Source organism: Ascidiella aspersa, chromosome 9, assembly GCF_963924565.1.
Source record: "Ascidiella aspersa chromosome 9, kaAscAspe10.2, whole genome shotgun sequence".
Lineage (NCBI taxonomy): Eukaryota > Metazoa > Chordata > Ascidiacea > Phlebobranchia > Ascidiidae > Ascidiella > Ascidiella aspersa.
Window position 1 is genome coordinate 18,735,524 of NC_139455.1, and position 25,924 is coordinate 18,761,447.

At 37.9% G+C, this 25,924-nt stretch overlaps 2 protein-coding genes across 2 annotated transcripts in view; one reads left to right on the forward strand and one right to left on the reverse strand.

The window, feature by feature from the left end:
* The window catches only part of LOC146133404 (uncharacterized), a 280,938-nt gene that overhangs the window by 185,928 nt on the left and 69,086 nt on the right, over positions 1-25,924 (reverse strand). The window lies entirely within an intron of this gene.
* Positions 9,492-25,924, forward strand: part of LOC146133416 (disco-interacting protein 2 homolog C-like) — a 61,634-nt gene continuing 45,201 nt past the window's right edge. The window contains exons 1-2 of the mRNA XM_083397288.1: positions 9,492-9,576; positions 15,200-15,274. Of these exons, the coding sequence (XP_083253414.1) occupies positions 9,492-9,576; positions 15,200-15,274 (160 nt within the window). The remainder of the gene's footprint in view (positions 9,577-15,199; positions 15,275-25,924) is intronic.

Consider the following 25,924-nt stretch of genomic DNA (forward strand, 5'->3'; position numbering starts at 1 on the left):
TGGCACTGTATAAAGACAAATTGTATAAAAGTTGTCTTTATACAGTGCCAACTGATAACCAGAAACAGGTAAAAAACGCACGAGAGTCGCGTTTATAGCTTTTTAATCTAAAAATGTTAAAATGACCTCATAGGATATTCTCTGCCTTCCCCTTTGAATAAATTTTTCCAGTCGTCTAGAGTTTTTCTACGTTTTTTCTAAGTTTTTTTAGGCGCGTAAAATACCACGATCATTTAAAGCTCGGGTGTCAACTATTTGCGAATCGAAGCTCGCCCACACAAATTACCGCGCGATTTATTTCCGTATAAAGAGCGCTATGACAATTATGGAATTGAACAGACCATGCATTGATCGACGGCTACAATACAAAGCTTTATTGTGAGCGATTACAATTGTAAAATTAAACTTAATTTTAAGTGACTTCCATACTATACATTAATCATCCCTTTTTACGAAAATTTTGAATTCACAGCAAAAGAAAACTAAATTGCCTAAACTACAAAAGTTATGTTCATTTAGATTTAATATATTTTGCAGATTAAACCCTATTTTAGTTGGCGCCATAGTGCATTAATCATCGCTTTTAACAAACACTCTGTATTCACCGCGACATTAAAAGCTTTAGTAAATTGCCTAAAACTGCGAAAGCAACGTTCACCTAAAACAATTTGCAACTTCGCTATATACATGACCGGTCGACCGGTCGATCTCTCTTGGTTTTTGACTGCAGTTTGTTTAAATATTTAAGAAAGCACTTGTGAGTTTTTTGCCACTGCTTGAGTCGATACCAACTTAGTATGACCGCTTGAATTATATCCTTCATTTTACCCTTTGTGCTTATATATTTTGCAACAGTTGTCGTAATCTCTTCTGAAATCGCAAAACGCCGCGCAAACACGCTTTAAATTTCTTCCTTGTATTTGATTAGAACCAGGCAACGTCTTAACTGCGCAGTCCGCACTTTACCTTTGCCCTAATTAAATCTCATATTTTATATATCGGTCTCCATAATGCGATCGCGCCACATTTTATCATGTTTGTTACAAAACTCACAAATTGCTGTGATGCCTCTACAACGCTTGCCTCCATGTCTCCTGGGAATTTACAAAACGCCATGAAAACCACGCTTTAAAACTCTTCCTTCTGAACTGTATTTCAGCAGAACCAAGCAACGTCTGAACTGTGTGCATATAACCTTTGCCCTAACTAAACTTTGATGAAAATTGCAATACGCGAAGCTTACCACGCTTTTAAAAATCCATTTTTCTAATTTATAGGCCAAACTGCGCCCACGCCGTATTTCAGCAATATTGCACAACTTTTGAATTGCGCATGTGTCTTCGACAACACCTCTCGTAACCTCTGACGAAATTGCAATTCGTGAAGAAACTATATCATCAGCCGCCGAACCGCGCACTGTCTGTTCCAACTCGTCACCACGCCTTTATACATATAGCTGCAAGCGAACTAGCATCAGGCGAGTTTTTCGCGCAAAAAGTCGGAAAACACGCGCCGCTCAATTTTGGCAACGCGCGAGGCGAACGTCTTCGCGGTCTGTCGATTGTGACGTCACGAAGGACGCTGAGAATCGCCCCTTCTGCCGGCCGGAGTCTAGACACTGCGTCTGTGCCCCGATAAACTTCTTCGTTTCACGTCATCGTCATTAACTGCGGTGTTTTTTAGGTCCCGGTCGGTTATCACACGCAAGCATTACATGGTGCAGCAAAAATAAAGCGAAATATTGTTGAAGTATGAAATAACTAGTGCTAAAATTGAACCGTTGCACTGGAATAGTTAAACGCAATTGAACTTTATGGCTCAATTAAATTACTTTTCCACATTAATGTATTTCCAGAAGCCAGTTAAAATTTTGAAAGCCTTTCTTCGTATTATAAAATTTGAGTTACCCTTGTATTTTATGTACCTTACACAACCCTTGGTTCGTTCTTGCATTTGGATGCAATTAAATTTGGATGCAATTAAATTTGGATGCAATTAAATTTGGATGCAATTAAATTTGGATGCAATTAAATTTAGATGCAATTAAATTTGGATGCAATTAAGTTTGGATGCAATTTTAAATAATTTGGATTGCAATTAAAGTCTATTCGCTAGTTAAATTTCGAATGTTTAATTTCAGAGCATTTTGTTTGAGTAAACCTAAAAATCCTTTCTATTTTATCCATAGATTAGCATTCACTTTGTCCACGCCTTTCATTCAGATCCAAATTCACGAAACTGACTCACGCTTCCGTACCGAAAATCTACGAAACCGGACACCAACGTCCTATCGTAATCCAAATCGAATCGCATCCTCTTTACCAGCACAAGGGGTGGCGAAAATCCTAACAACTTTATAAGTGCGGAAAAGCACCTTGGCTTGGTCGAGTTGAACGGCAAATGACATCATCGTTTTATCGTATTGAGTTCACACGTCACTTTTCTAACGTTTGCTGGCATTCCGGTTTCCTTTGACCAGTCACGGATTCGGAGATATCGCTTAAAATAAACCTGTGGTGTCATTCAGTGTGGTGACAACTATACTAATGACACGAGTCATTTAAACACTAAAAACATTGGGTCCACTTCTCTCCCGCTTTGCTTATATTATGTTCCAGAACCGGATTATGACTGCAGCAGAAAGTTGGATGAGACAAAACACAGATATGTTTAGCGTAAAATTAACAAGATTGAAAAATATCTCCTGTTTGGTTTAAAATGCAAATTAAAGTTAGATTTAAAGGGTGACGTGACGCATTTAGCACAGATCACAATGCTCAAAATATTGGCATTTGTCAAGTTGTGGGCGCCGTTGACCCAACAACTGCCACCAAAAAAAAGCAAAAAAAAGTAGGTTGAAAACAACCCGAGTCCAAATCTAGGCCGACTCCGGCTGCGCTCAATTTGAGGATTCTGTCGAGTCCTGGTTCGCCTTCGACTTTACAGCCTACACAATCAACAAAAGGATATACACTATAACAAGAGAGGGCCATATAACTCATCCAAACAATACGTGGTTGGCAAATATTCATCTATATGACTTAACCTTTACAATTTACGATATGTCGCGAAATGCCACGGCATGCATGCCGCGGTATACGAAACGCTTTTTGTCTGTAACGATGCCAAATACAGTTACACATGTAAGAAAGACAGATGAGATTTGCGCGAAGCTCGAAACGATTTCGATTTTAGTATTAAAAACAGGCGAAAAATAGTTTTGCGGGGATATGGATCCGTGCCCTGGAAAGAGTGGGTTATATATATATGTTACAATCAAACACATAAAAGTCGCGTTTGTTTTCACTAATGTGACTCACCGACATACTGAATATTTTATTGAATAACAGGCTTGGATAGAATTGCAAAAGTGTTGCCAAATTAGCGTAACAAATATCGAAAAATGTGTTTTAGGGAAAATAAGCCGCGGGCCAGATTAAATTGCTTGGTTGGCTGTATTTTACTCATGGGCTGGTCTATGCCCTGTTTTAGGTAATTTAAAAACGCGTCGCTTTGTTGCGATAAACTATAATAAACGGAGAGTGAGTTTCGATAAAAGATGGCAATGGTGCTTTAAATGTTGTTGGGTTACAACTTATTAAAATCTAGGCTTTATAATACCAGTTTCCCTCATATTGCTCAAAGTTCATAAAGGCCCTGTTGTCATTTTGCCCATTTGACCACTCTTTTTCGTACTTTTTTGCCGATTAGGATCTTGAAAATGTCACGGGTTATCGTAGTCGCTTCTCGGAAAACGTAATATTAAAGTGTTCTTTTTGACTTTGACGTGCCGTTTTGGCGGTTACGCCTGTATGACATTATGTGTTAAAGAACTATTATGAGAATTGACAGAACAGAGACCGTATTGTGCTATGCCCGGTAGCAACAGTGTAATTATTTAAACCTATTTATAATGTTGGTCAGTCATCGACAAAGCGGCAATCTTAATGTACCAAGATATCGCAAAGCCGTTTCGTTTCTTCTCAATAGCGAATTCGACTTTGTGCAATTTTGATTTATCCTTTAAAATATTTCAAACCGTCAAAAAAACCCAAGGCAAACAATTCTCACGACTGCGACCCTCGAGTACGTTTGGTACAAACGTGACCTTTAAAAAATGTCAAAACATCACGGTTTCGTAAACTTTTTCTTCGATTTTCAGGTCGCATCTTGACCCGACACAGCTGTTTTGCTTAAATACGAACCCTGTATGCAAATTATGGGAATTTTGACAACATGTATATTTTCGTAAAGCGCAACTTTGGTCAACAAGTAAACTATTTCAGTTGAACAGAATTGTCCCACATAAAAACCATTTAAACGAAACAGAAATTCGGTTATTACAGTTTACGTCTGTTTGGTTCCATTACCTTAGTATTTAGTCGTAACTTTGTTGACAGTCTCTGGTGTTTAAAATCAGACGACTAGACTACATGCAAGCAGTGCGTAAAGGGCAGATTTGTGATATCACAGTAAACTAGATCGACCACCGAGTTAGCACAATAACAAAAACCTTTCTAGGCCGCCGCAATTTGTCTAATCCGGACAGGAGAAAATCTCCGCAAACCGTCTCGTAGTATATTTTAGGTAGGCAATCGGTGACTACTGAAAGGACGCAAGTCGGCGACGACTCAAAAAACGTTTTAGCACACAAGTTTTCCAGCTTGATCGATTTGCTTTCTAGACTGAGGTTATCGAACTCATCCATAAGATAGGTGTTCAGGAGAATTGATTTTTTTGTGTATAGAAGTTTCGAAAGTTAACAAAAATATTTGTCTACTCAAACAAGCTATATCACAAACTGTGTCCAGGTCCGCGCGTTATAAAAGTATTTGCGTTTGTTATTGCGAAGTCAGTAGGTTAAAAAGAGTGTTGCGCTCCCGACATTAAACAAAAAATAGTGTTGAAACTGTCCTACAGATATTGGTGACTTCAAAATGACAAAGCTTACAGAAAACAAAATTGAAAAACAATTTTGCCAATTGCTTTTCTGGTATTTTAGTTCTAGTTGCTAGCAAGTTTACTTGGCTTGCATTTTGACTGTCTGTCCGTCCTTCTGTCTGATACAAAAGCTTAAGTTTCATTTTGCCTCGGTAAAATGTATACCAGCGACCAACGCCATAACTTTGCTACAACCAAGTACGACCTACACATACAACTTGAAAATGCAACGATGTCTGTTACGTTCTCGTACTCATGAAAAACCACGTCGATAATCATACGCTTTGCGTTCATAGATGCACAAAGTTCGACATTCTTGTTGTCTTAACGTCCCCATTGTTTCCTGTGATGCGTGACGTACAAAAGCCCCGAAACCGATTTCTGCTTCAGCATTGTTATCGGATGACGAACAGAACTTTTAATCAGGCGGCGCCTTACGGGAACTTTGCATTTGCATTGAACTGCGGGCGCTGTACACCCTCTGTTTATACCAGAAATTACACAGAAATTACTTTAATTCAAAAATAACCACAAAGGTCTGAAAATATTTTTAACAAATTTTGATTGAAAACTCAAAACACTGCACTTAGGCAAACGTGGCATCATTAGTTTCTGGTAAAAAGTATGCTAACATTATCTACCCTGAAAAATAAAACTTAAGTTTTGTCACTTGATCTAAGTTTTTTCATTGCTCACCTCGTATTTATTAATTAATTATCCTTCCAAATAAACATAAAAATTAGCGGTTATAAAGTAGCAGTAAACCGAAGCAATTTAAAACGTAAACATATGGCATTTTAACTAAAATGGATATTATTCCATTAAACTTAAAATTAACTTATAAACAGCTCCTAGAAAATTACCGCTTTTACCGTGTAACAAATAGGGATAAACGCGCACCTTTCGGGGTCAAATTGTTGCGACTGCACATATAGTAAAAGGCTCTCCAATTTCAGGGGGATTTCACTAAAGTCCGTGGTTCAAAAGATTTATATCCGACATTCAAAAAGGGTATTTTCCAAGCAACTACACACTCATGTCAAACAGATTACCGGAATTTAAGGATCTCTTATTGTATGCGGTAGCTTTATGAGGGGCCAAGTTTATGGGTAGTTGTGCAAGATTGGCCTTTTAATTATGAGCAGTATGCAACAGTACAAGTCAACCAGTCCTTTAACGACTAAGCTTGTTCATTTTACGGAATTTCGCAATTTTTAAAATAGCAAATCAGGCTGTAAAATAGCACAGGCTCACAATTGCCCAGTAAACGCCGTTTGTTGTGCTGCAACTTAAAACGTTCACATTATACATTTTAGAATTTAATTTTAGAGCCTTGTCATGTTAGCACTGCGATCCTTTAAATCAGAAGTTTTTATAGAAGAAGTTTGTTGGACTTGCGTCGCACCAAAAGTTTTTTCACTAATTTTGACTAAATTTTTTCTCGAGTTTAGATACGAAAGTAATGAAAATCTGCGACATTTTCATGACTAGACTAGGCCTACGTGTAATACTGCTCTTCTACAAAATTACAAATCATTTCGCGCCACACTTGAGAACTTCTCGAAGCACAAAGTTTGTGAAATATTTGGCTAAGGCTTAGTTTCGAATCTTACCACAAGACCGGGCCTGGTCCACAAATATTTTCAGCCTAAAGCCGCTGTGCATTAGGATATGTTTAACCTACAGACTAATCGCATCTACACATTGCAATTTCTCTAAAAATATAAAATTGTGGAATTAGGCGCCTATATAAACGTATGCGGATATTTTGTCTGTTCAATGCCTTTCGTCTTCTTTTCAATTTAAACAAAATAATCGTAATTGTTTTGCAATTCACATAAAGTTGTAACGTCATGCTATGACGTCATCTTTAAAATTTCCATGCCTCTCTAAACAAAAATCCTGAATTTTCCCTTGCCACATAGTGCCATTTAGCATTGTATCCTAGCCTATTTCAAGCATTCAAAAATAATGATCATTTTGTATGTTTTCCTCGGTTCTCGTTGTAGCAATAATGTATAGACTACTTGTCTCAAGCGTTAAGTGAATACTAAACATCTGAAACTTGTTTCTTATAGTGTTGTTCGTACATATAGGCTACAGTCGCGATCGTACGTAAGAATTTTAATATTTTATTTGAAAATAAGAGTTATTTGAAAGTCGACGTTTTCCGTAAAAAAACACAATTTAGACAAGTAACCGGCCTGTAGGTTCATATTTTTCCAGGTGTTGGCTTGCAGTTCTTACTTGTTATATTGACATTATTGTAGGTTTTTCAATGACGTAACTATATGCTATCTGTTCTCTTCCTTGCTACGACAAACTAAGTTTAAGTCTCTCATTTAGCCTAAGTTGTAACAAATTTTCATTACTGATCATTTGTTGATTGTTGAAGAGCGGTTCGTGATAAAATTTAGGTTTTAAATCGGTCCTCGGTGTAAAAAAACGCTGCCGGGCCATTATTTATAGTTTATTCCACTGCTCTTCAACCGGTGTGCAGTGTGCGGTTGCACCAAAATATGCATGGAGTGCACCCATGGGCGCCCGCGCGGAGGGGCAAGGAGGGGGCACTTGCCCCCCTGGAATTTCAAAATGCGATTATTAGTATTAAGTGTTATATGTATCACTTATGAAGGTTAACAATATTATACATCATCCATCGCCCCCAGTGGCGTATCCAGGGGGGTGGGAGTTATTACCCGCTCTTTTTGTAAGTGATATTATCGTTTTTTGTTCGGATAGTTTTTCTCTTTCGTTATTTGTTTAGGTTGACTAATTAGCAAGGGTGTATTCGACAACTGACAACGCTAAGTCAAACCTTCTTTCTTTTTTCTTGCTAAAAAACGTCAAATTAGGCGCAGTATGTTGATGTTCCTCGCTGTTCGGTCTCTGCGCTAATATCCGATGTTGGTGTAACATCGACATTTGTTTAACTGAAGCAGATTCTTAAAAGAAGGTATAATGGAGACTGTCGTGCGCGTTTCAAAGTCTTCACTTTTATGTAATGATGGTTAATGCAAAATTATGCTCTTTAAGCATATTTTGAGACCACGGGCTAAGTGTGCAATGGACAAAACTTTTTTCCCCTTAACCACAGCTTGTAATTTAGCTGACTTAGCACAGCTCGGCGCAATTGTTGCGCTAAATGTGACAAGATAACACCCGGGAAAACCGATCTTCGTTTAGTATTGCATGTGGTGAAAGGCGTGCTTGTAATTTAGCGCTAGTTCCGTTCATGGAACTTAAAAACTGCGCTTCTGATAGTCGAATTATGTATGATTCTACCACAATTAATCACATGTAATTCACGGTCTTGGTTTATTTTTCGCATGAAGTTAACTATTGCACACTGTGGTTTCGCAGCTGACAGGATTGTTAACGACGCACGTGGTCGCTTTTGCTGATCGTATTTGGCTGTTTCTGATTAGTTTTCTTATGACGTCTTGCAATCACCATTCTATGACGTCATACTGTCACTGTTTTATAACGTCATTATTCATTAACGTCAGACGAAAAATAGGTGAATTCCCTAAGTTGAAAATTCATGACCCTCCTTTTTGATTTTCTGGTTACGTCCTTGATTGCCCCCCCTGGAAAATTTTCTACGGGCGCCCCTGGGTGCACCAGTATGAAAAGGTATACAAGGGTGCTTCACAAACTTTTATTGAACCATTAATATTTGACTTTTCAAGTTTGTCTGAATGCTTTTTTATGACATGCAATAGTATCGCAAGCAGCCTGCAGCATAATCGAACTCTCATCGACAGTGTTCTGCAGCTCCGCTCGGTTTAATTGACATGATGATATTGATTTTGCATATCGCTTTTTTTACCTCAGTTTACCTTTTAAATAAACAGGTTGCATGATTTCGTCACAAGAACTTTGAGGGTTCACCAAAACAAAAAAGGTCGAAAAGCACTGGTTTGTACAACCACGGCCCTAGCCATTGACACATAGTGCTCTTTAGTGGCAGTTAATATATCAAGCGTTAAACGCTAACGGCAGCAGAGAGCAATTTGTTTTTCCTATAGCGTTTTTCTTTTTTTAATCAGTTCTTTGAATGCGTTGCTGGGTTTGGGATTGGTTCAGCATGTGACTGCCGGCTGTGAAGTGATTCAACGTGAGAAAATAGCTAAACCTTAAACCCTTATTTGGAATTATTATAATGCTTTTAGCGGGCCAGGTAGTCGCTGTTTTATTGAAATATAGAAACATGAAATTTAAGTATTTTGTGTCAATGAAATCGGTTTTATTCGTTTATTGGTAGAATCGTTTTCTTGTTCAATCATAACTTTTTAACAATGTAGTAATATATATATATATATGTTCAATTTCAAGGTCAAAGAGTGTTTAAGCTGTAACTTTTTTTAAATCCTGATAGCTGAAAATTGATACCCCCTTTTTACTAGCAGAAAGAGTTTTGGGAAATGGATTTTATGTGCCCTCGAATTGAGTAGTTTTTCAAAAAGTTTCTGACCAGTCAAATCAAAGCAAGTGGATTATTTGTGATCAACATTGCCTGGTCTTGTTTTTAACTTTTAAATCTCAACATGTCGAGCCCACAAGTTAACTATGTGAGCATTCCGTTGGAGGTGAAAGCAAAGCTTGCTGAACTGGATATTGAAATCTCAGAAGGTAATTTTTTTTATAATTACTACTTGCTGAAAACTTAGGTTAAGTAATATTATTAAATATAAATATATTAATAGTTAACCCACTCACACCCAAATGTTAACCCGCACCCTAACCAAAAAATTGTGCGTTGATGTAATAATTGTTTGAAAGCTGTGGTAGGATTCTAGACCAGCACCACTTTGGTAAATAACAATTACTTTTTTAGACATGGCATGATAGGCAGATGGGCAACAAAACGCCACAAAACTAAGAAATCATTTTTAAATCATGTGACCCCATTTAAAACCGCAATACAGGTGTTTTAACTTTTTTAATAAAAGCCCCTAAAAAATATTTTGGTTCGCATGGACCATAGTCAGCTACATTTTTTTGAGATGATCTCAAAAATTAAAGTCATAAACCAAGTAAAATTAGCAGACCTTCATGAACCCCCCAAAACTTGTACACGTACCCTAGTTTAAGAATGCCTGCCTTACAATATTGTCTTGATTTGATCTAAAAAAAATTCTTTGATTTTTTCCAAGTTTGCCCGTGTTAAACCTTGGACACATCACACAGAGCATCTATTTTTATCAAATGTAATACGAGCTTCAAATCACATATGATATTCAGCTGCTATTAATTATTATTGAAAATCTTTAAATAGAACTTTTAGCTGCTTCGAAATTTGAAATAATGTTGAATGCTTTTTTATGTAAGAGTACTTTATACTTCCATTAAGTATTTCTGTTTCTTATGTAAACTGATATATAACAAAACAAATTTAATAATATGCCTTGAGGCATTAGAACACATCTTCAAATCACATAACTCTTTTATGTTCTCATTTTATGCGGTGTAACTGTTAACCTCTATATAAACTGTATTGTGGAATAATTTGATTTAAAAAGTAATAAAATCTGTTAATTTTACAGTTTTAAACAAACAACATACCACATTTTCTTGTTTTTAGACAAAAGCAAATCTGTTTAACTGCTATCTTTGTTGTTTTGTTTATGTGCGCTCATTGAATACGTTTACGTATTATATTTGAAAAGTTTTCCAAATTAAAATGATGAAAGTGTTATGATGTGCTTATTGCCTTTAACTAGGAAAGTTTAATTGTTTGTTTAAAATTAAACTTAAACCCGATGCCCCTCAGTCAGACCAAAAGGTTAAAAATTTGTGTATGACTTGTTGATGGTTTAGGATAATTTTACTCAGTTTGTTGCACACAAGGAGGTTGATGTGTTGCCATTTTTTTCAGCTTGTCAAGGGAAATTCAATTTCCAGTGCACTTTCCTGTTTTAAAAACCAATATTGTATTTTCTAAAAAACTGTAGTTTGTTTGTAAATCGGTACAACATTTACCCTTTAAGTAAATTGATCTGTTATACAACAGCCTCTGAATGCAAAAACAAAAGCAAACACAGACATATTACAAATAAATGCTGCAACCAGGCATATTTTTACCTGTCAGCTATTGTGTAAACAAACATTTACCTGTCAGCTATTGTGTAAACAAACTAATGTTAAACCACTTTGCAATTATAAAACACCATTGTTTTTGAAGGTATAAATAATAATATTGTTTTAAATGTTTGTTTATTTTTTGCCAATGTTAACTGTCAAGTTTACATGTTTGCAAATAGTTTTATTTGAAATTAAAATAACAAACATAAAGGGGTGTTTTTTTGACATAACTTTTACCAAAAACATAAACAAAAAGAAATAATATAGATATAATTTTAGTGACATTAATAAACAACCTTTGTACAATTGGACATGTTCACTCAACTTTGGTGTATTTTGAAGAAATAATAATTGCTCCACCCTTAATTAATTACTCCAACTACTTTAAACTCACTGAATGTCACATTAAACTTGTAAAAACTACAGGGAAAGAATATTGACAGCTATAAAAGAGAATTAATTAATATTTCATAAAAAAACTTTAAGGAAATATTAACTGAGTGACAATTATTGCATCAAACTTTTTTGGGATTAGGTTTTTAATGGGCCTCTAGAAGGGTCTTAGCTACGAGCATTTTATTTTATTTTTACACTATTACAATCGGCATTGAGAACGCAGCTTTTGCGATTTCGTCTAATGCAGCACGTCATACAAAAAGCACCCGGTCTCGATTTTGTCAATGGCCGTCGCCACCAACCCTTGCGGCAGCGCCAATAAAATCAATACGCAATCGGCTGATTGGCGTCCGCGGTGCTACCGACTTCGCCGTCCCGCCAATTTGAATCGGCCGATTCGATTCGAGACGTGACATCATCACCAGCCGGTAGAAGCGCTGACGTATTTTATCGATTGACGGGCACCTTTGCTCGTAATTTCTGGCGTCTCTTGCCCTGCCGACAACTCACCTTCACCTATCACCATTTTCAAGCTGCCACGTAATTGCTATGCGCTGTAAATTCTCGGCGCAGTTTTTTTCGATTGTTTCGACGCGAATACAATTTAGATGTAATTTTAAATCAGTAGTCGATAAAATGAAAATCAGTATTTGTTGAAATGCTTTAAATTGTCGGTGATTTCGGGCCGTTTTTCAACAATGTTTTTTTGACAACTATCCGATGCTTTAAATGAAAAATCCGTTAAAAATAAAGCCTCTAAGACTTTTCTACTTGATTTTCGTGTATTTTCTTTTCCAGAATCTGCCATGGGAAGAGTTTTACTTCCAAACACAAATAAGCTTTTAAATTGCGCGCCATCACAAATCAGCTTTTAGATTTACGATAAAACACCTCAACAGGCAACAGGCATTTAAATTTCCCCGAAAAGTCTCGTTTGTGTCAGATTCTCCCGTCTATTGTTGCTGGATTTACGGCATGACCGCACCTTATTCTGTTTATTATCCCTCCGTTGGCGCAATAGCACGATTGATTGTAGGAGCCCTAATCCTTGTTAAAACTGCCTGGGCGTCCTTCCTACATTATTATATTTTGGCGCCGGTTTTAATATGTAGGTTGGTGTGGTGAAGCCTATTGTTGTGTAGAGGTTAACTTGGAAAGGCAAGTGGGGAACAAGTAAGATTTTTCAGAGAAATTGACAATTCAAAACGGTTATTTGCGCATTTAACCAATACAGGATATTTTTTGCGACCAATTTTTTATGTTGAAACGGTTTATCACTTAAAAATTTGTTTTCACCACTTGCATTGAAGGAGGTTATGTAATTCCGAAAAAAAGCTTGTATTTTCGTTGAAATGTGCCCGTGACTGCTATCCGAGATTTGCCGCCCTTGCATAATCCATCGCGTTCTGTAAACGTCCAAATAAAAACTTGCAGAACCTGGAACGGGCGATAACACGTTCTTCGTCGTTACATGAGGCAACCTTTCTAAAGACGCATGTCGGGCAGGCGATTGACCGACCAAAATCCGTCGACACTTTTTCGCTTGACGCGAGCGCCGATAAGTCCACACGTGACTAATACACGATGACGTTTGCAGTTAGCCGAAAGTGCCTTGTGACGTCACAAGCGAAGTACACTTGTAACACGCGTGGTGGAGGGATTAGCGCGCACTATATCTTTGACATGACGTTGTTGCCGGGTTAATTATTATGAAAACTTTATGAATCTTTAAAAAAACAGGTATTTTCGGGTATGTTTGGCAAATTTGGGGTGCTACTGTTGCTTAAATTTTAACGGCTACTGCTCATTGGTAGAAAGAAAATTCGTTTTCGCCACAAGGCATCAATGCGATTGATCACCTAACATCCTGTATCGCCAGTGGTATTTATTCTTTATTAAAAAGATGTTTTTTCTAATATGACTTTATCCTACAATACAAATATGTTGGATAAGTACCAGTTTTGCACCACAAAACGAAATAATGCTATATTATTCAGTTTGAAGTGTCTTTGCCTTCTATTTTAAGTTGATAAGTATCTTTGCTTAAGTTTTTAATGTTTATAAACCATATTTTATTACAGCGGTGCACTGGCTTGCTGTGACAGTGAGCCGTCAATACCGATTACACACGCCTATAGTTGCTCCAATTCCTCTAACTTATAATTCAGTCGTCGGGTGAGACACCCATGGCATTGGCGTGCTGTGTGTGGCCTCAACGAACGTCATTGCTCATTAGATCGGATGTGAACTCCACTAGAGACAAAATAAAGCCGCCTTCCGATGGGAATTCGACGAATTTTAGCGAGTGCAGTCATCTCTTACCAAAATCGCACTCATAGTTGTTGCATAGGCGGAACGGCCGCTTGACAAAGTTGGGCTTTCAGTAGCGGTTTCAGTTTCAAATCGGCCAATTTCCGGGTTGAAATTGTCTCTGTCATTTCGCGTAACGGCGCGTAGCTTATTGCGGTAAATTCTGCCGGCTATGCGAGCCTCAACAGAAACCGGCTTGTTTCTTTTGTTCGTCCCAAAACGGCACTGTTTATACAAGGTAATTAGATCGGGCGCCTACACCTTGCTTTTCAAGCTTGTCTAATTCAACATCGACCGCGATCCAAATGCGGCTTTTCTGATTTTGCTGGCGATAAGTTTAGGGTGTTGGCGCGACGCCAAGCTCCGTGCTTTGCTGGTCAAACGGTCGGAGTTTATACAGGCCCGGGTGTGATTCATTGTCTAGTGGGGAATGATTCGTGCCTAAGTAAACCCAACATTGGACATTTTGTTTGTACTGGGACGGACCCATGTGGTGTAAATTTCCGACCATATTCGCGCTGTTAAGGCCATGTTTGTCTTGGGTTTTAAAGCTGTCAAATCAATTTTCCTTTATGGGCAACAGCTTTTTAAAAACGTGTTGTTTTAGGGTCTGATATTGATTCATTACTGTCCAAGTGACTTCAAACTGTGTCTCTTTACTTTTTAACAACCATCAGTGTTGCTATTTATTCCCTTTACAAGGCTTTTTTCTAATAACGAAGGTAAAGTCCCTGATGTTTAAATGACATGTTTTTATTTGTAGAAAAAATTCTAAAACAAAATATATATAGATTTAGTATTTAAAAAAATGTTTATTTAGACCAAAGTATTAGATCAAAATCTAATTCTATACCGAAGTTTTTTGCTATTATTTTTTCTGTTCTAATTCTTAATGAAAAAAGCCAGACCCTGTAGAGTGCCAACTGCTACCGTCTTGTGATTTAAGATTTCCCTTCTTACGCCTTGCTGAAGAGGGTTGAGGTGCCTTCTGTTGTTCCGATAGCCCTCCTTATTGCCCATTGAGCATGTCTTAAGTGGCTTCTGTGAGGACGAGAGGTCATTGTGAAACAAAAATTAGACTCCTTGAACTTGCCCCATTGAAAGCATTGGCCGTTGATGTATTGTTTTCGCCACTAGAGTTAAATAATCGATAAAAAACTCGAGGGCCACTGCTATTCTACCAGTTGTTTAGTAATTATAAGAAAAAAATCTGCAGTTTCTTTTATTTTACCTTTAGGCAATGCCACATTTATTAATCAAGCCCAACTTGTTACACAAAACTTATATATAACCTTATCCTGATCTATAATGTAGGGGTTTATTTGGACCAAGCAGCGAAATAAATGTTTGAAAAAAAGTATCGGTTTATTTTTGCATTTAAAAAGTGATTTGCTAGTTAGATGCAATTGCATGTGCTGTTTTGTGACACAAAACCCCTAAACTTTACTTGTTTTATGTTTTTCAGGAGATATAACACAAAAGGGATATGAAAAGAAAAGACTGAAGTTATTGGAGCCGTATCTGGTGAAGAACAAAAAAGGTAATTAACTATTAAGCTACAATTCAACAAACAGACTTAAAGCACTAGCTTGTCAATAACTTTAGGTTATGCTTTGAGCAAAATTAAAAGTCAGCCTAGCTGAATATTATGTAAACAATGCAAGATTTTTGTAGTTTAGTTAAATGCCAAATCTTAGTTTCACCATCAGAGCTTGCATACACAGGCAAAATCATGCCTGGGCTTGTATCTACAGCTGCTGGATTGTTTTTAATCTGCTTAGCTCTTGGTCCAGGGCACTTGGCACTGGATAATTTCGCTTCCCCAGTCAAGATAATTTGCTTTGTGCTTGTGCACTGGCCTGTGATATGACTCACTGTCTCCAGCCCTGCCATTGCCACACACTTCATGAGTCAGTGTTTGTAAATTTCGCCACTTACCCCTTTCCTTCTTTTTTCAAGAATTTTTGCAAGAAGCGTGCACTTGTTTACTGGATACTTTTTGAGTCATCTTGCTTGCCTTGCTATTTCTCTACTCAAGTTTCTCTTGTTGTTTACAAAGGCTTTGATTTGCCACGCCTGGTTTGCAAGGCAATTGAAATGCATTTCTTGTTCACGGGATACTCTTTTAAATCATTCTTTTAGTATTGCAATTTCTTTACTAAACTTTGTTTTATTTTGTTCACAAGACTCTTGATTTGCCACATTCGATCAGCAATTGTATTCAAATGCGTTTGCATTATATATAGTCTTAGACTTAATAATTAAATTAAAGCTTGCACTCGCAAATCGGGCAAGTGCCTGCCGATCGGCACTAGACGAAATACATTCGCAAATAATTTCGGCACGTTTACGAATTACGTCCTTCACCTAATTGTTCATCACCAATGATTTAAGCTGCCTTTTGTTTTGAAGCGTAAGATCTTGTATAGTCGGCCTCGGATCTCGTATAGTCGGCTTGAAGGCGAAGTACTTTTTGCTTGTTCTTATGCGCCTGCCCAATTCGTTTTTGTAGTTGCACAAGCGTAAATCGTCGTAACCAATATATACAATAATTTGCCTTCAGTCTTTGTTGTTTAAGATAATTTGTCTTAGATCAACCAAAAAAGTCCAGTGGTTCTAATAACATGGACGAGAGGATAAATTATAAAATTTCAACCTGAATTTTTGTAGCAAACCTAAAGATTTTATCGGCAGGCAGCCAGACAAATCTAAAAATAAAATTTTTCGCTTAACTCGTGTTAGAAAACCAAAGTATAATATTTTAAAGTTAAGATATGCAAAAGGTTGTTTTAAATTTTTAATGTGGTGTATTCAACTACCTAAGTCAGTACGATTTAATTGCATACCGCCATGTCGTTATTACCTAATCTTTGCGAGACAGCTTACTTATCGCAATCGCGTCCTTGCAGTAAAATATTCATAAAAACGACCGTGACGCTTTAGCTTAGCGTTTTCGCCGCCTTTAGTATGAGAAACACGAACAAGACGCATGGGAAAAACATTCTTTACGTCCCCGAATTGTTTTGAAGGAATGCAGAGCCTGGATATTGGTTACGTCTCGCATTCCAAGCTATTAACTGACACTGCGGGGTTGCAACGCCTTTTGAGTTTTCGGATCCGTTTTGCGAAATGTAACGCGTAGATAAAACGCATGAATAAGCGCAGGATATTTTCTCGAGCCTGGTTTGCAAACTCGCAGTTTTTTTTTAATTAAGCACTTGTTAGTTTCAATTGTCGGTTTATATTCGTTTTTTAAACTTCGATTAAAATTCGGCTAAATATTGCCTTGTGTATAGCCTGGATTGTTACTGCTCGTTTATGTTGAATTACATTAGCATTTTATTTTAGCCCAACGTATATCTAATTTTAAAAGTTTTGCTCATTGCTACCAAAACGCATTTCTCGTTACTCGATAAATCTCCTTCGAATGTATATTGTTATCCTTATAATTACGTGCAGTAAAGTTCAATTTAACCCGTAATCTTCGATCAGATAATTACTAGGTAAAGAACAGTTTTCAGTTGAATTGCTCAAAGACTTTCACTTGTCAATTTCACCAAACTTGAATGAAGAATTTATGTATATTTCTCCTAAAAACGGCGCCAAACCGCCTTTTTTTCGCCAATTTGAAATTTAACCGCCGCTCAATCGAAATCAATGTGAAATAGCTGCTTGCTTTTCCTAGCTGTAATGTTCAAGTCAGTGACGAACGAATAGGTGTGCCGATGATCAAGTGCAATATAATAGTGGAAGATTTAGAGTTAGACAACCAATAACATTACTTTGAATGGTGAAAACTATTTGTTTCTACGATCTTTAACATACGTATTACGTACAGTCTTCCAATTATCATTTTGATTTGAATGGCAAAACTGCATTGTGTGATTATGACTCGAGGCTCAAACTGGATGACGATACAAGACCATTAGTGTTCTTACCTCTTTTATGCCCAAAGTCGGCGAAATATCAAGAAATCATGACGGAATAATGGCATATAGGCGCCAGACATATACCTGTTGCGTAAATTTGTCATGAAATCACGATTTTCAAACATGTTTTTACATTAGGTAGAAACGTGTTTTGTCTGAAGTTCAACGTAAAGGTTAATGGTTTTGCAGTCTCCGTGATTTGGATTAAGCAATAGGGCCGATTGAATTCAAACTTGCATTTCACTGCACCAGCCCGAGATTTCTCACGAAAACTGGTTCGGTACGAATCGACGCCAATATTTCCAAAACGCAAGTCAGCAGGGCACCTATTTCAATACAAAGCAACTTTTGCACGTCCTTCCTGTGAATTGGATCAAGCAATTTCCAATTTGTGACGAGTTCGAGAAACTGCCGCGAGCGGCAACGGTGTGACGTCATCACGATCGCACGTGTTTGCGGTGGAAAGCGGTTGTGCCAATATATCGGAAGTGCTCGCAAGAAAAAGCGAGAGCTGTTGCAGCTTGAATTGGCGGCACCTGCCAATTGGGGTCGTGCGCTGTCCTGGTTTAATAATCTTCGTTTGAAAATTTGTTGTAGCTCCACTTGGATGGAACATGGAAGCTACTCGGCCCGTCGTTTATGTCGTGGCAATGCTTCACCGTTTTTGGACAAAGACCTAGTTTACAACAATTGTTGTGGCCTGTAGAATGGAAAAAATTAGTTAGGGCTATTGCCGTGTGGAAAACTATTAGGTTAGGCATTGATATTTTGAACGTTTAATATGCTACGTTTTGAAAGAAGACAGCCAAGCTGATATACTGTGTGTCTCCATTACAGAGGTAATTTAGGTGATTCGAGCCTTGGGGTGAAACCTTAACCTGAAACAAAATTTCGGAGAATTGTAGTTTTCGAAAAAAAAAACGATTGTGCTTTGATTTTTGTGTCACTTGGAATACCAGGTTTCAAAAGGGAACAGTCGATTCTATATTTCGCGTATAATACATGAAAAAGTCAAGCTAGATATTTAAAATCCTGGGTGAACTGGTAACCTGGAAGTCTGGAAAATCGGCGTTTGCGGTTTGGCAAGACGACAACGAAATCGAGAAACGGAAGCGCAAAATTACTGTGATACGGAGTTGTTTTCTCGTTTTTTTAGCGCAATTTGCGTCAAGCCTGGGCTGAAGGTTTTCGCGGTTAGTCGCTCGCGGAAAATTCGCGCTAAATATATCGGCTACTGACGTCGCTGATGCAAGCCAGCGGGAAGTACAACCTTTCCTGTTGACGTGATTAACTAAAAGTTTCCCGTTCTTTGTCTTGTTGTGAACATTCGTTATAAAATTAGCTCAAAATTTACATGCTTTTATTTATTTACCCGTTAAATTTGACCTGCGAAGTTTTAAAATGATACTGCTATCAGGTTTTCATTCTTACATCTGAGAAAATGTGTGTGTTATTTCGTAATTTTATTTAGCAATTTTCTGTCACAATTCTCCCCAACCACTATACTTAGAGTCCATTTATCGACCACCCATAAGATAAAAAGGCGAACAAATCCTTGCAACGTGATTCCAGTTCAAAGGCAGTTTATGGTTTCTGTTCCAGAAAAGAGCACTGATCAGTGGATCACTGTAAGGCAATGGTTGCGCTGTTTCTGCTGAACCTGTCTTATTCGTTTTTTTTCTTGCATTCTCATACATAAACAATGGTGTGTTTAGCACAACTGTGGTGTTAACTGTTCAATTTAACGGCTGAATGAAACTTCAAAGGTTGTTTACGCTTCCTGGACTGTACCAGCCTTAGTTTTGGAAGTCGAATTTCCTCGAAGCCTGCTGGATTTGATTTCCTGCTCTGACCATTCTGTTGTTACCATTGTCTGGCGCCGTTTTATCGTTTTGCGAAAATGGCTCACAGCTGGGTAAAAGTCTGGTCTTTTCGACCTGAAGTCTGTTTGTTTGTGTTAACGTTACGCCATTTCTGTACATAGTTTTCCCCAATTTTGGTAGCTTGCCAAAGTTCACACAAGAAGTAAACAAAACTAATGCTTCTATAGTAGACCAGGAAAAACTACAGCCCGCAAAGCGATTGAAATAATACTTCAATGGCGTAAAAGCGTAACAATGAGTTCATCTAACTAACATTGAAAGCCTACAGATTCGTCTGTAGTTAAACGAATAACGATACCAGGCCGCGTGACTTGTCCAAGGTTGAAATAACCAGGATAAAACATGATCATAAAGAGCCCGAAGGTTGGCCAGTCATATCCTTGTCTCGTAAAGCATCGAATTTCACGATTTCGGTACATGCTTTCACCTTTGGTTGTATCGTGTAATCTTCTCATTACGCAAAAATCGCTTAATGATCACGCGTTCGGTTCATGGGTCACTTTGAAAAGTTTCCATTTGGATTATTTTAAGTTATATCAAGACGTATTTCAGAGACCGTGTTAGTTTTTACTGAGCGGTCTTTGATCATAGTTCTTTCTCGTTGTATTTCAAGCGTTGGTCGTCCGATCCAACTGATCCCAGAATTCAGTTTTTTAGACTGACGACTTGACATTTCTCCATATTTTATATAGCCAACCGCACCTGATGGAATTTGTTGTCTTTTATGTCCCGCGGCCTAGCCCAGTAACCTTTTAGTCATCTTACACCCTTTTATATTTGATCAGAGCATGTACGCCTGAATCGTGCCCGCCTTACTCAAACGTAGAAATCACAATTACGCAATCCTTGATATACTTCATTACCGAGTAGACATTTATGCCGAATTGAGGAAATGGGCAATAAGCAGCATTTTTTTCTGAATGTTTACAAATGATTTATAAACTTTTATGAACTCCATAATGTTTCCCAACCCCCACAAAAAACTGGTTAAAGATAAAAAGCACTATCCGACAACTTTAGCAGACGTAAAATCATGTTGCTTATAAATTAACAAATTCACCTAAAAATATCTGAGTTCATTCTACTTAAAACCCATTCTTTTTTTGGTTGTTTTGTGGTTATTTTGATTAAATCGAATAAAAAATAAAATAAACCATGCCAAACTGCTAAATAAACACGCACAGTGTGAACAAGATTATGTAAGTCCGTTTGTCCAAACCGAGTCGATTAAAACAAAACAAGTGTGTGAGAACTATCGCAACCTGAGAGGTATAAAAGACGGGTTTGTCCGTCCACCGCTAAATAGCTGCCCAGCCGAGGAAATCGCTCCGAGCTAAATGGCCCCTTTGTCTTGTCAAAGCTCACAATTAATCGCGGATGGGGCAATTTGGCAACAGTTGTTATCAGCGGTCGACCAAGGCACATTAGCCGATTTTTCGCGGCCGCCCGCACTCCGCAGTGTTCCTACTTTCACCAGCGGTGTTCGGCTAAGTTAGACAGCTTAAGGGTGGGTGGAATTTGGCCTAGTTCTCTCTTCTGGTTCAAACCGGGCTGCCCAGTTGACCAAACAGGACTTGCGTTTGTATGTACAGGGTGGAGTTTTTTGTATGTTGGTCGGTGTTTTCGTTTTCATGCGGCATGTTGAATGTCGTGTTGTACACAAGTTACCGTCGGGTCAGATACACCGAGGAATCTTTTACCAGATGTTCGGTATAGGTCGATAGGAGACTTTTGATTTTAGAGATACCCAAGCTAGAACCTAGGCAAAGGTAGCTAAAGGTATGAATGTTTGAATGAATTTTGTTTTTTATTAAGAACGTTTGGTGAGGTCTATATGTCCGATAATATCGGTTCGTAGCCGTTACCCGATATCAGGTGGTAGGATCGGTACTGACGGTACAAACTAGGGTGGAATGGGTACTGACGGTACAAACTAGGGTGGAATGGGTACTGGCGGTACAAACTAGGGTGGAATCAGTGCTGATCTGATACCAAGTTAGTAGAGTAATTTCATCCATGATTTGCGACAAACGCAGTGATTTCTACTTTAAATGTTAAATTCTTCAAAAGTTGTAAAAATTTAGCTAATTTTTTTAACGTCAAAGACTATTTTGACCCATTTCTCGAAAACAAAATACCTTTGAAAGTTTCAATTTTGCCTTGCTTGTTTGAGCATGGTAATGATTTATTTTTCCTTTCGAATTATTTTTGCCAAGGCACATCAGCTAGTATCAAAGTTTAACACTACATAATCAAAAGTTCAACACTACATAAAAAAACCTACTTTGACCCTTGTGTGTTATACTTGTGTTTATTTTTGATCATTTTAAGCTTAACGCGCAAATAGTACATTACTTAATGTGCAGGATGTTCCTTGCATAATGCATACACCAAAAGGTCCATTTAGAGGAAAACGCGTTGTGAAAAGGAAAAGTTTATTTATTTTATAAAAGTAGCACAACTGTAGTTGCAGACGTTTTTTGATATACCAATTCTACTGCAAATGATCACGATTCGTCCAGCCATTACATAACTGCTCAGGCCGTTATATACAGTGTGCACCAGAGTACCTTCGGATTAGGAATTTCTAGATGTTACTTGTGTCGCTCTTTCGTATTCAACGTCGCATCACAAGTGTGGCGCAGAATCGACAATAACCGCCATACGAACATAAACACTCAGCCAGTTTGCCGAACAAAATCAGCGCTCGACAGCCGTTGGGCGATAAAAGCTGTTGGTTGGCAAGTCTGCCCGCCGCTATTAGCAATATCCGTTCGCAGTATTGCCAGTGGTCGGAGGAAGTTTGTGTATTGCAAAGTGCGCACAATTGCAATCGGAAGCGTTTTATCATCAGCGCCGGTGTCAATTGACGAGGCTCAACAACATCCGCATTTCGACAGGTTCGGCGCTCTCTTGTACGCTTACATATCATATGCGACCTCTGCTTTGTAGAAGTGCATTTTTGTGCTTTCTTTCGAAGCTTAAAACGCGTCCTCCTGTCGTACCATTACAACACTGCAGTGAATCTTTTTCCTTTTTTTTCTTTGAAGTTTCGCTTGTTTAAAAGTATCTGTCAATGTGATCGCTAAATACTACTGATAAAAGAGTATTGTAGTATATTAAACTTAGAGTACACTCAAAAAATATGTTTAGTTGGAAACGTACTTTTATTCTTTTACCATTTTTTTGTAGTTGGAAAGTACTTTTAGTCTTTTACCAAACAAAACCGTGTTATATACTGCAACAGCCAGTTGCAGGTTTAAAGCGTGTCAAATATCTGCAAACTGCATGTTTGTTGTTGGTTTTCAAATAAGTTTGTAAATAGATCTCATTTTAAAGAAAAAATCGAAGAAACCATCCTTGCCGTAAAGTTTATCCACCCCAACGCGTGTCGGCCGCATAGATATGCTCCCACTGGGCGCATTCTGCAAACTATATTTTTCGCAGCCGTCAAAATTGCCGCGTTATTTTCCATTGCTTGTCGAGGGCCAGACGAATCGTGTCAGTCGAAAAAAAAAATCGTGTCAAGCGAATGGTCGTGTGAAAACCGGCATTGCGGTGCTTATAAGCGAGCTTATATGGCTTCGAGACAAGCTGTCGGCTATTCTTTTTTCTGTTCCGTTTTCGTGATATTGCCGGTTGGGAAACTGCTTTAGAAATTGCCAAACCTGTCTTGTGAAATATTCAAAATATTTGTACTTTAAAAAGGGCGCTTTACAGGTATGCAGGTGTGACACAAATATGCACAAACATGTTGCTTAAAGAAATTGATTCTGGTACTGCAAAATGACTAAATGGTGAAACGGCAAATAATATTGCTTAAAATAAACATTATGAAAAAATACTCAAGTGACGAAAATTTCGAAGTGGTAAAATGCAATAATGCGGTACAAATCGGAGCAAATTGAGAAGTGATTGGTAAGCTTACGTCTAGTGCTGGCAATGGGCCTAAATATTATTCGTAAAAAACGTAGAAGCCATTAACGCGCCCAGAAGCGTTCCAATGGGGCTATATTAGACATAGGTCGGAATGCAACCGTACATTAAAATGCAGAGACGGCCGAATAAATTAGCCATTGAAATATAAACTGGTCCAAAAATAATGCTTTTAAAAGGGACCCAAGTGTTCTTAGAAGGGACTATACGGGCTGGCAAAGAAAAGGTTACAAGGTGCTCTGAGATTCGACCAACGGAACTTAAACAAGCAGTGGAAATGGGAAGAAAAATAAAGCTTTATTAAATAGAAACCAAGCGATTTCAGAAGTGACTATAAACAGACCAGCCGAGACACAAAAATAATGTTTAAAAATCGAACCAATCACTCTTGGAAGTGACTGAACCCACAAACAGAACTAAATGACGTATAAAAACGGGCACATAATAATGCTTTTAAAATTAGAGCATATCGACTTCTGAATCGATTAGTTCAGCGGTTCTCAACCGCCGGTCCGCCAAATATATTACAATTTTGTATCTCAATTGCAAAATGCAAGATGTTGAAGATCAAATTTAGAACTTCCTCCAGCTCCGTAGTTGGAACATTGTGACGTAACATAGAGATAATGCTTTACTCTGGACTTTATCGTACGTAACAATACTGAAGTGTTGTGCCCAACTTTGAAAAAGTAGGCTATACAGTTTGTTTCCGTTCTTTGCTTTTAAGTTGCATACTTGTGTCGTAAATAAATTTTGGGTCGATTTGATTTATGAAGGTTCGCCGGTCCGCAAAATTTGTTTTGGAATTTTACCGGTCCGCGAGCTAAAGAGGTTGAGAACCACTGCTTAGTTAAACCTTTGTCACGTCACAGTATGTTGTGTGAGTTCTCCCGACGCTAAATCCGTGTCTTCCGGCGCCGTCTGTCTCATCTCGCCGACTCTGTGTCGCTAAAAAGCCGCCGAAATCGAATTGACCCGTTGCGATCTGGCACAGCCACGCTTTTCTTTGCCTTTGTAAACGCCGACCGACCGATCGATTTTTGTTTTTTTGTCAAATTCCCATGCTTTTCTTTTGAAGTGGCAAGTATAATCACGAAGAGATTTGCGGTATAAGCTTATTTTCAACGCTGCCAAGTTACGCTTTGAATCGTTTTGTACACTATAAGATAATCGCCTTACGCTAAAAACATACCATAGAAATTTATCATCGTTTACTATTAAAAAACATATTAAATATGGACGTCATTTTATTTTTTACCCTCCACAACGTTCTGAAAATCATTTCAAATCTTCAGGATGTTATGATATGTGAAGCCTACCGGTTGCAATGGAAACCTCTGCTTACATAGTGAGATACGCTTTTTTAAATTACTGGCCGTTTACCATACGTGGGCAATTGATTTATACCGCGGAACGCAATAGAAACAAAAAAATTCTCGTGAAAAAAATGTAGATCTGAAATACACATAATACAGTGTGTGATTCTTTTTAGAAAATGCGTATAGTATTCTTTTTTTGACAAGCTGGTAAAAATAGGAATATGTATCTTACAAAAGAAATTAATTCAATACAATATTCTGATGTAAAAAAGTCACATTTTTGTCCAAGAATGTTTTTTTGAAAATAAACCGCGGGCTGTAGTTTTCCCATTTACTACAGACAGAATTTGGTATGTAAGAAAAAGCGAAACCAAGTATTTGACAATACTGCGTTCTAGCGTAGTTTGCCGTGTACGTCCAATGACACGCTCTTTACTTCAATTTTGACTTTAACCTCTGGTCGTCTCCTTTCACTTACTTGCTGTACTACATCGATTCGATTCGTTGATTATCATCTCCGCCCCGCAAAGCAAACATCTGGTTAATATCCCACGATGCTACTTTCCGAGAAACTCGAGCGAACACGAATTGTCTCTTCTCGCAATCAGCACTGGAGAAAACGAGGTCATTCCACAACTGATAGGCTGCCCCGGTTGCAAACTGTAAGAATTAGTTTTTAGCTCATTTTAACACCGCTCCTCACAATAAACAGTTTTTGCTTTTTATACTAATAGTACACCACCCTTGTTCACCAAGCTCACACTTTGCGTTCAAAATCTATCGATTGGTTATTACTTCTCTATAATTAAACGCAAAGTCATTACGAGCCGGTCGTTTCTAAATCAAAACTACGACCGTGGTTGCTTTTGTTTTTGGTTAATTTGCTCTCTCAACTTCTGTGAACATTTTAGATCTAGATATTGTAGGCGAAATTACACTACTGAATTTATGTGGTTTAATTTCACACAATTCAGACCAGAGGGTGTTGCCATAAATGTTCTTCTAAACATACATCACCAGAAATGAGATAATGTTGACCAGAATGTTTTATGTTTTAACTAGTCCCGCCAAAACTCTGTCGCGATGTGCCGTGTTGGTCTAGGTTTCCTTTATTTGCCAGCCG